The sequence below is a fragment of the Perognathus longimembris genome, chromosome 13 (assembly GCF_023159225.1).
Source record: "Perognathus longimembris pacificus isolate PPM17 chromosome 13, ASM2315922v1, whole genome shotgun sequence".
In the NCBI taxonomy this organism is placed as follows: Eukaryota; Metazoa; Chordata; class Mammalia; order Rodentia; family Heteromyidae; genus Perognathus; species Perognathus longimembris.
Genome location: NC_063173.1, coordinates 13,267,585 through 13,279,024, shown reverse-complemented (window position 1 = coordinate 13,279,024; position 11,440 = coordinate 13,267,585). Strand labels below are relative to the sequence as shown.

General features: G+C 43.6%; 1 protein-coding gene across 1 annotated transcript; it reads right to left on the bottom strand.

Moving 5' to 3' along the window:
* Positions 1-618: 618 nt before the first annotated feature.
* LOC125361755 (olfactory receptor 51E1) lies at positions 619-2,157 on the bottom strand. Its single transcript, XM_048360359.1, has one exon. It carries the CDS (start codon positions 2,117-2,119, stop codon positions 1,166-1,168), a length of 954 nt encoding a protein of 317 aa, XP_048216316.1. The 5' UTR covers positions 2,120-2,157; the 3' UTR covers positions 619-1,165.
* Between the last annotated feature and the right edge of the window lie 9,283 nt (positions 2,158-11,440).

The window sequence follows — 11,440 nt, the reverse complement described above, 5'->3', positions numbered from 1 at the left end:
TTAGCCTTGCTTCTTGGCCAGCTACCTAGGCTAACTTAGCCTTATGCTTCCTCTTGCTCTTGGCTCTCTGGTCTGTGATAACAAGTATTGCTTTCATGCCACAGACGTTCTTAGCTGCTTTTCTTCCTTTAGTGTTTCCTGTATCCCAGGGACCCCATTGCTAATCACCCACAAACAAGCCTGTTTGGGAACTCTTCACATGTCTTTCTGGACCAGGATAATAAACATGGCTATTGGCATTAAAGCCACACACATTATTAATGGGAAATTCTCTGATACAACACAAGTTGACTAGAAGGACAGGATTAAATACTTCATTTAGAAAAGTCAAGACTCTGAAAATTACTATACTATTGGTATCGCTAGCTATCCTTCCCCACAATACAGAATTAAATGTGAGATGTCCTACTTTTTTATTTTTGACCTTATGTGAATCTTTCCCCAGAGAACATCAGTTTCCCCATTGGAACAATGAGAATACTACAAATATCTTGCCGAAGTCAAGAGTTGATAAGAAAATTAAATAAAGGGAATAAAGGGGAGGGGAAATCCATGGACTGTGAAAATTCTCATAACAAGGTATGTCATTTTTTTATTACTGTAAGCAAATTTAGCCTTTTCAAAGCTTAACTTTCAATATTTTCTGTTAAGGCAAAACAATTATTTCTTCTTTATAAAAGTTGTCTTGAGGAAGAAAATTTGGGTATAACTTCTTTCCTTAGATCCAAGAGTGATTTGGAAGTTTGAAGCAGAAGTCATAGTTTTAAACCAGATTATCTGATTTTATTGTATCCTTGTGCTTATTTTCCTTTGATCACACAAAACCTTTGTCTTAAAATGCTATGTACTGTCAGTGAAAATAACTTAGATTTAGATTTGATGATCAAATGCAAAATTATAGCCCTCTGTGAACAAGTAACTTAGGGTCTTCATAATCATAGAGAGAAAAATATATGGATGAAAATAATATTGCAAAATGGAGGGTTGAGGTATATGGTCCTGCAATGCCTTTTCATGAGGAAATTTCCCAACCAGTTTCATCTTTGAAGGATCTGAGTTGTGTTTTAGTGAAGGAAGATTTGTTTTCTTAACACTGTCTTCCAAAATGTCCATATCGAAATCTGAATTGGAGGATTTTGAATGAAAAAGAAGTGATTGCCAATTCCTAGGGATCTGAAGTACGTGTGGGCACATGGAAAAGACGAAGGATGCGCTGCCGAATCTCCCTGGTCTTCACTCCATACACGATGGGGTTGAGCACTGGAGGCACCAACAGGTAGATGTTGGCCATAATGACAGGCAGGAGAGAGTCACGTCTCTTGCTGAAACGGTGCACCATCGACAACCCGATGAAAGGCACGTAGAAGATGAACACAGCACATACGTGAGAGACACATGTGCTAAATGCCTTTGCCTGGGCCTCACGTGTCAAGCCCAGCACAGTCTTAAGGATAAGCAGATAGGAGAAGGAGATGAGAAGGGAGTCCAGGCCAATCGCAGAGATAATGACAATGAGGCCATAGATGACGTTGACGCGGATATCAGCACAGGCAAGTTTCATGACATCTTGGTGTAGGCAATAGGAATGAGACAGGATAGTAGAGTGGCAGAAGGGCAGCCGCTTGATGAAGACAGGCAGGGGTGCCATTAAGGCAGCACCCCGGACCACCGCAGCCATGCCAATCTTGGCAACACGAGGCAACGTGAGCACAGTGGCATGGCGTAGAGGATGGCAGATGGCCACATAGCGATCAAAGGCCATGGCCAGCAGCACTGTGGACTCCATGCCAGACAGGGAATGGATGGCAAACATCTGTACCAGACAAGCATCAAACTGGATAGCAGTAGAGTTGAACCAGAAGATGGCCATCATTTTGGGCATGGATGAGGTGGAGATGAGGATGTCGAGGCCAGAGAGCATGCAAAGAAAGATATACATGGGCTCATGTAGGCTGTGCTCTGTCCGTACAACGTATATGATGGTCAAATTACCTAGCACAGCAATAACATAGAGGGAGCACAGCGGAAAGGCCAACCAAAACTGAGCCTCCTCCAAGCCCGGCAGGCCTATGAGAGTGAAATACGTTGCACTGGATTCATTGCCATTGGGGCCCCCCATACTGAAGGAGCTTCTCTGTGGGCAGGGTTAGGCAGGCAGAGGCTGAAATACAAACATGAGCCATTGTCAGATTGTCCAGAATCCCAATGCCATACCACCCTTTTCCCAATGTCCTACTGTCTAACTCATACTCTCATTCCATTACCTATCCACACTTCCATTCTGTTCTAAACCCAGTCTAACCATAAGACAAGTACAAGATGGAAATTTTCTTGATATCCTGATGACAAGCAAAATCTAAAATGAAATTCTGATCGTACTTTAAGTCATTCGGTTCTCCAAGGAAAGCTACCCACTGCACATACACAGTCTTATATAATTAAAAACTCCCATCATTTCCTCTACCCCATCCTACACGTACACTTCTCTACACTTAATATGGACTATAAATCTAGTCATCTCATTAGACCACTTCAAGCTGAATTCCAGCCCAAATGAAAAATACTAGCAATACTAGTTGTAACAAAGATTCACATTGGAACCTAACTTCATTACTAGTGTAATGTTCTTTGCAATTCTAGTCTTAAACCCAATGTTAATGTTAATACAATACTACAATATTTAATAGATATTTCAATCTTAATCTAAAATTAATAACATCTTTAGCATCTTTAATTATGGTAAATCTTCTCCCAAAAAAACCTGATGCTAACTCCACTCTCATGTCAACCTTACTCAAATGTCCAAAGTTTCATCTTTGTTTACTATAATGGATGCCATTTTTGTGTCATCCAGACCCTACGTGTAACACCAAGGCACCTGTGTCCATCTACATTAGTTAGTAAGTACTAAGAGCTCTCCACCTCTCTTTTTTCTTTTTGCCAATTGTCAGATTGGAAAGTACTTCTCCCAGAGTTTGAATTCAGGGCCTCACACATATTATGCAGGTACTCTACCCCCATGAGCCACACTGCCAGTCCCTTTTACATGGGCTATTTTCCTTAAAGGATCCTGCTTTAAGCCCAGGCCAACTGGACTGTAACTCTCCTACTTGTGCCTTCCTTTGTTGCTTGGATGATAAGCAAACGTCAATGGAATGACGCATCACTGTACCCATCCATTGTGCTTCTCCTATAACTTGAGATAAGTGCATGCAAAGTTTTAGCCCCAAGTTGACCTGGAGCCATTATCTCTCAAGAATCTAGATTTACAGGACTCATCCACCAGGTAGGCTGACTCTGAAATATATATTTACATAAAAATGTTCTCCAGAGAGGCACCAGTGGCTCACGCCTGTGATCCTAACTACTTAGGAGGCTGAGATCTGAGGATTACAGCTCAAAGCCAACCTGGACAGGAAAGTACATGAGACTCTTATCTCCAATCAACCACCAGAAAACCGAAAGTGTCCCTGTGGCTCAAAGAGGTAGAAGGCTAGTCTTGAGCACAAAAGCTCAGGGACAGCACCCAGGCCCTAAGTTTAAACCCCACAATTGACCAAAACAAAATTTATTAATGTTCTCCAAATTTTATCATTGGTGTTCTTGTACTCTTTTCCCAGTCTGTTGATCCCTATGAATAAATCCATTTTTCTATATGTAAACTTGATTCACAACTCTATGGTGCCTGAATTATCTTTTCTGATCCATATTCATAATTCTCAAGTCTTACTAAAAGGGTCTACCTGGCTATCCCTAGCCACACCAAACTTACCCAATGCCAAAACACAACCTCCTAGAGCCAGTCTTGTGTAGCTGTTAGAATCATGGGCTTTGGAATCCATCCTGCGTTCAAATCCTAGCCCTGTGCTGTGTGATGTGTGTTGAATCACTGCATATTTCTTAACCTCGGTTTCCTGGTTTTAGGATCATAATAGCTCCTGCCTAAAAGGGTCAATTTGAAGGTTAAATTAGGTACTAAATACAACAAAACATTTAATACAAAGTCTCATACAGAATAAGTACAGCTGGTGTGGTTAACCATTTTCTTCTATCATTTTCTTCTTCCGGGCTGGTAATCACTAGCCACACAAGCTAGATCTCCAATCCTAATGGCCACACCTCTGGGGGAATCCTAGAAAACCAGTGCTCATCAACACAGTCCTACTAGATGAAACCAGCTCCTTGCTTCTTGCTTCTTGAAAACTCCATGGGCATGAAAGCTCATTCCTATAATCCCAACTACTCAGGAGGCGAAGATAGGATCATAGTTCAAGGCCAGTCTAAGGGGAGAAATGTTTTAAGTCAGCAAGACTGTTTCAAAAACAAGCTATAATCCCAGGCACTCAGGAATGAAGTTCAAGGTTAACCCAGATACACGTTCGAAAGACCCAATTTAAAAAAAAAAAACTGAGATTATGGCTCAAACATAGGACATTTTCCTTACAAGTAGGATGTCCTGTATTTAAGGAAGGAAGAAAGGAGAGAGACAGAGGATAAAGTAGGGAGAGAGAGAAGAAAGGAAAGAGAAAGGAAGGATGGGAAGAGAGAGAAAAGGAAAGAAAGGAAGGAAGGAAGGAAGGAAGGAAGGAAGGAAGGAAGGAAGGAAGGAAGGAAGGAAGGAAGGAAAGAAGGAAGGAAGGAAAGAAGGAAAGATGGAAGGAAGGGAATAAGGAAGAGGGGGGAGAGACAGAGGGAAGAAGGGAAAGAAGGAAAAAGAAAAAGAGAAGGATTTTTTAAAAGAATTTAAAAATTAAAAATCAAGCTTCTGGGCTGGGAATGTGTCTTAGTGGTGGAGTGCTTGACTAACATTCATGAAGCCCTGGGTTCAATTCCTCATACCTCATACCACATACACAGAAAAAGCCAGAAGTGGCACTGTGGCTCAAGTCATAGAGTACTAGCCTTGAGCAAAAAGGAAGCCAGGGACAGTGCTCAGGCCCTGAGTTCAAGCCCCAGGACTGGCAAAAAGAAATCAAACTTCTTGCCCAGGCACCAGTGGCTCATGCCTGTAATCCTAGCTACTCGGGAAGCTGAAATCTGAGGATCAAGGTTCAAAGTCAGCCTGGGCAGAAAAGTCCTCAGGAGACTCTTATCTCCAATTAACCACTCAAAAACCAGAAGTGGTGCTGTGGCTCAAATGGTAGAGCATTAGCCTTGAGCAAAAAGAGGGTCAGGGACAGTGCCTAGGCTCTGAGTTCAAGCCCCACAACTGCCAAAAAAGAACCAAAAAACCCTCAAACTTCTTAAGGCCATGGCTTTTTCCTCTCTGTCCCCTGTGTGGCAAGGAGATACATGCAGCTTCACAAATTCAAAGCCAGTTCCCATGACTCTGCTCTTCTTGTCTATTTTGTTTTTTAGTTCTCATTCTTCTATCAAGAAAATCTGCTTTTCCCAGCACTCTCTCTTGACTTCCAACATTCATTTTTCTCATCCTGGCTTACTTTCTCTCTCAGTGCTACTTTTCCTAAGCTTCTTTCCCCTGGGTGTGATTAAATGTTTCCTGTTCTGTGCTCCTAAATAACTCTATTTAGGTCTTGTTTCATGTATTTACCCTCCTGGTAAGAAATATTTATTTTTACCTGACTTATAAACTCCTTAATGCCAGAACCTCTACTATAACTAGTATTTAGTTAATGTTTGTTGAAAATGAAATGAGTTCTATCAATAGAAGAATTGATTAGTGAGCAGCTAGTGGGGATCACACAACCGAGGGCTATGATGCTGCCAGATGTCTGAACCTCACAGATGCTTGTTTGCAGTCAGTGCATGGTGGTCTTGAGGTCAGAGCAAGAAACTTTAGGGCAAAAGAAATGAGCCGTGTAATCCTAGCTTCTCAGGAGATTGAGACGTGAGGATCACAGTTCAAAGCCAGTCTGGGCAGGAAAGTCTGTGAGACTCATCTCCAATTGACCACCAAAAAGCCAGAAGCAGAGCTATACAGCTCAAGTGGTGGAATGCCATCCTTGAGTGGAAACTTAGGGACAGCATCCAGACCCTGAGTTCAGGCCCCAGAACCTTCACACACACACACACACACACACACACACACACACACACACACACACACACTCCCTTTCTTGCCCAGAGGGCTTGAGCATACCCACCACAATCCATTGGCTCTGACCTACATATACAAAAAGGATATGCAGGGCTGGGGATATGGCCTAGTGGCAAGAGTGCTTGCCTCCTATACATGAGGCCCTGGGTTCAATTCCCCAGCACCACATATACAGAAAATGGCCAGAAGTGGCGCTGTGGCTCAAGTGGCAGAGTGCTAGCCTTGAGCAAAAAAGAAGCCAGGGACAGTGCTCAGGCCCTGAGTCCAAGGCCCAGGACTGGCAAAAAAAAAAAAAAAAAAAAAAAAAGAATATGCAGTATGGTTTGTGCCTGAAAGCAGGAATAACTTAGGATACTTTTACTAGAGACATCAGCATGAAAGTTCTAGCTCTCCAGTGGGCCAGATATCTATGCCATTCATTAATTCCCATGACCAGGCATGAGAGAGACACAGATCCCCAGGAAAAAAGAAAAATGTGTTGTATTAAGAACCTTGAAGCCAGGCGCTGATGGCTCACGTCTGTAATCCTAGCTACTCAGGAGGCTAAGAGCTGAGGAGTGCGGTTCAAAGCCAGCCAAGGCAGAAAAATTAACAGCTAGAAAGAGGGCCAGTCGGAGGCTTAGCATCGCCCATCAGAGAACCCAGAACCCCAGCCAAAAACAGCAGAGCAGGAAGGAAAAAAAAAAAAAAAAACCCTTGAGCATCTGTAAGTAATTAGGACTATTTGCATGACCTCAAGAGATGGTTTAGAGTTTAAGAGGAAGTTGAAACTAAGTCATTCTGTTTTGAAAACAAAGCACAATCAAAACTAATGATAAAATGAGAAGTACATTTTTTTCCTTTTTTTGTTTGCTTTTTTTAGAAAGCCCACACAATATCAATCCCCAAGGAGTAACCTGTACTTGATATTGTCTTTATTTTATTTTTATTTTTTGTGATGGTATTGAGGCTTGAACTCAGTACCTGGGTACTAGCCACTTAACTTTTTCATTCAAGGTTAGGACTTCAACACTTGAGCCACAGCTCCACTTCTAGCTTCTTGCTTGTTAATAGAAGAGAAGAGTCTCATGGACTTTCCTGTCTTTACTGGTTTCAAACTGTGATCCTCAGCTCTCAGCCTCCTGAGTAGCTAGGATTACAGGTGTGAGCCACTGGCTACCAGCTCTTACAGTCTCTTAACATGAGTCTATCTCTGGAAGTCCCACAAATGTTTCTTGGCGAGCTATGAAGGACATCTTAACACAAAGGAGCAGAAACTCACAGTCTTCTTCCTTCCTCTGGTCCAGTCTTCAGGACTCTGCCCTCTGCTGCAAGCTCAGTACCTATAATCAGCACATCCCACACTCCTCCCCAGAACGGAATCCCTTCCCCCTGATAGACCTGAAGAGCAGATAGAGAAGACTGGAGGTTATTCGCCTTCTCTTCTGACTAAAGAGAACGAGGAAGACACACCCAATGTGATTCTGGAAGTTATACATGGGTAGTGATCATAGAGTTTTTACAAAATGCCAGGCATTATAAGGTACCAAATGTGTAGCTATTATCTCTGCATGATGAAATTCTAGGCATCCTCTCTACAGTATACATGAGAAAAACTCAAATATGTTAAACCATATCCCCAGGGCTTAACAATGGTTAATAAAGCAGAAACAATATGGACTAGCTCCAAGGACTGTTTACTTCCTATAGGCTAGCTTTAATTATCTTGTACATATTGGCAGCTGAGGCATTCTGCCCAAGGCGGAGGGAGAAGGGATCAGTAAGTGGGACACCAGACCCAGGTAAAAATTCAGAAGAGAAAGTAATAGGACAGTACAGAGAACACTTCTGCCTGGAGACGTAGAGCAGGCTCCTCTTCCAGCCCCAACTCCCCTGGCTATGACATGGGCAGACCCCAAAACAGAGATTTAAAAACTTACTTCTCTACCAACCACCTCCTTGTCTGTCTCCTTAGAATCTCTCAACAACCTCCATGTAAATAGTTTAGTCCCATGTGGCAGAATATTAGGTAGACCCCTGACTGCCAAATCCATACACTTACCAATATGCCAGGCTATTGCCTGTCTCCCTTCTCTTTAGGATTAGATGGATGGGCCAGACACCACTGGTTCACGGCCTGTGTTCCTAGATACTCAGGAGGCTGAGATCTGAGAATTGCAGTTTGAAACCAGCCTGAGAGGAAAATCTGTGAGACTGTTATCTGCAATTAATCCTCAAAACGCTGGAAGTGTCTCAAGGACAGTTTCCAGGCCCTGAGTTCAAGTCCAGGACTGGCACCAAAAACAGAATAGAATAGAATAGAATAGATAGTTTGTAACAAGCATTCCATTCATCTCTTAGAAATGCAAAATTGAGAAGCTAGAGGTCTAGGGATCTCTCTCCAGCTCAGGACATTGAGCGGCTCTTCCACATTGGTGAAAGAAAACAAGGAATGGAAGATGGAATGGGCAGTTTCCAACACTACTGGGGGCCAGAAATACAGACTGCTCCGGAGCAATAGTTTGGGGGCCTCTGGTACTACTTCCAGCCTCTGTAGGACTATTCGGAAGAGAACATAATGCAAGGGAACTTCAGATACCCCTGAGAGCATCTGGATCATGCTGCCAGGCCCAAGGAGAGAAAGCAGACCTAAGAGGAGATGCAGTGGCTGCCAAGGACTATAGGAGATTGTCATTTAATTGTTGAAGGTATTTTGCTAACACTTGGAGAGGATAGAATACCCAGAATCACATCCCCCCAAATTGTCTGAACCCACTTGTGCCTCAGAACTTGCTTGGGCTTCATAAAGCTGGTGAGCCTTGAAGGATATTGTGGCTCTTTCTTAAATGATCAAGATGGGCCAGGCACTGGTGGCTCATACCTGTAATCCTACTATTCAGGATTGCAGGACAAAATCAGTCTGGTCAAGAACGTCTACGAGACTCGTACCTCCAATTAACCACCAAAAAGCAGGAAGTAGAGCAGAGGCTCAAGTGGTAGATGCCAGCCTTGAGCAAAAAAAGCTCCAGGACAGCACCTAAGCTCTGAGTTCAAGTTCTAGTAACAATATACACAATCATGTGCTCGTGCATGCACACACATTCACACACACAAATGGTCAAGATGCTAATGGAAAGATAACAGAGTAGAATTTCTGACTTCCAAAAGACAGAATAGAGCTTTCACCCCCACCTTATTCATTCACATCAGACTTGTCCCTAAAGTCATCCCCAAACAGTTTCTAGGATTGGAGATTCTATAGACTATCAAAGATCGACCTGGTCACTAGTACCCTTTGAAAGCTGGTCCGTTGTAGGCCTGCCAATGTAGGCAAGAGAAAAGCCAGGTGTTATATTTTTTTATCCAGCACATTCATTTTATTTCAACAAAATGACTGAGTCCCATGTGCCCCCAACTCTACACCCAGTACTGGAGGCAAAGATACAAGACACAGCTCTGCCCTTCTAGAGGTAGGGAGAGATGGAGACAAAGTCTCTGTTACATCAGTACACTGTGGCAAATGCTAAAACAAGGGTACGCACCAGCAACTGGGAACCAGAGCTCACCAAGTATTGTAGGCTCACAGGGCTCCTCGGAAGAGGTGATGCTGGCTATGGCTTGTCTGACAGCGGCGGTGCAGGGGATGTGGAGACAAACGGTCCAAAGTGGAGATCAAGCGCTATCTACACAGAAGCACTGCTCTCCCGCAGCTTACATGTCAGAATCATAAAGATAGAAGCAAGCAATTTTCAGGTAACGATAAGGACACCAAAGACAAAATGAAGTAATAGGACAGAGCAAGATGAAGTCCAAACAGGTCTCAGAGAAAGCCTCTCTGAGGAAATGCGAAGGGAAACAGCATTTTTCAGGCATGGGAGACCCAAGGAAAGGAAGGAAGGCAAGAATGAGTTTGGGAGTTCATGGAACAGAAAGAAGGTCCAAGTGGCTAGACCATTGACAGCACTGGAGATCTTAGGATGAGGCCTGAGGTATGCAGTGGTAAAGTCGTGCCACAGTGGTTTGCAAAATATGGCTGGCCAGGAGCTTTAGCTTAACTCTGAGCAGCAAAGACAAACTGAAGCAACAGACCTGATCTAATTTGTTCTTGAAAATACCCTCTGGCGAAAGCAAAGACTGAAAGCAAGTGAGAACAGACCATGTTTGGGAAAGTACGTGCACTTCCGTGTGTCTGGGGTAAAGAGCACCAGGCAGGGGAAGTTGGCAGTACCCAAAGCCACATTTTAAATGGACTGAAATCTGAATTCTGCTTCTAGGCACAGATTGATCCAGGATGATAAAATTAACCCTGCCACAGCCTGCAGGACTCCTGATACAAAGTAGAGATGGAGCTCTGACCAGACACCCATCCCCAGACACAACACAACCTATAGCCTGACATCCAGGCATAAACTGAGCTACAAACACTCAGCCAACCTAAGTTAGGTGTGTCCACACACTGAAACTTCATCTCCAGTCCAAACCCAGTGTAACCCCAACTTCCTCTGTTCTGTTTCCAAATATATCTATTCGTGTCTTGAAATGAGTTGTCCTTGTAAACTGATTGCTACAAGATGGCTTGAAAACTATCCCTAGACAATATTTAACACCTACACACACAATCTGCTTCATCCCAGGAACATAGTATCACTAACATTGTCAGTCAGTCCTTCAAATGTCAGTCCTCCACATTGTCTAGCCCCACCCCTGTACGTCTGGATCTTCACAGCCTGGCTACTCATTCAGCAGGTAAAATTGAAGATCTTTAGTTGCAAGGAACTCCCACACCCGGCACTGGCCCTGGTCTCGTGCACTCACCTCCTGAAGGACTGGGTGCCCTTCTCTCCAGCACTCTTCTGAAGAGGTCTGACAGGCTGCACCGAAGCCCAGCCCTTCTGTCTCCACCTCCTCCTTTGGACCTCTCTGGTCAGGGTTATTTATTCTCTGTCTTCCCGCCTCCCTCCTTCTGCTCCTTCCTGCTGAGGGTACACAGGCTTGTCCAATGGATCCATCAGCAGATGCCCTTCATGAGCCAATGGAGGGTTTGCTTTCCTTCTCAGCTTCTATTTCAGAAGCTGTGCCTCCTGGTGGAAGGAAGAGCAGTGGGCACATGGGTCTCTAGCGTTGATCCCAAATGGGTCTTTGCCAGCCGGGATATGTATATCAGCTCCCAATAGGTAGAGTAACAAGAGACTAGAAGAAACTCAATTTCCTGTTCGTGGTCTTTTAAGAATCTTTCTCGAAGTTTCTTTGCAGGCTTAACAAACTGAGCTGGGAGAAAGGCAAAGTAAAATCGCAAGGAGACCCCATGATTAAGTGCTAGTCTATTTTTATCCTTTCTTCTCTCTTGTCATTCCTCTAGCGGACACTGATTTTGTCCTTGTTAAGCCTAGAATCCAATGAGTC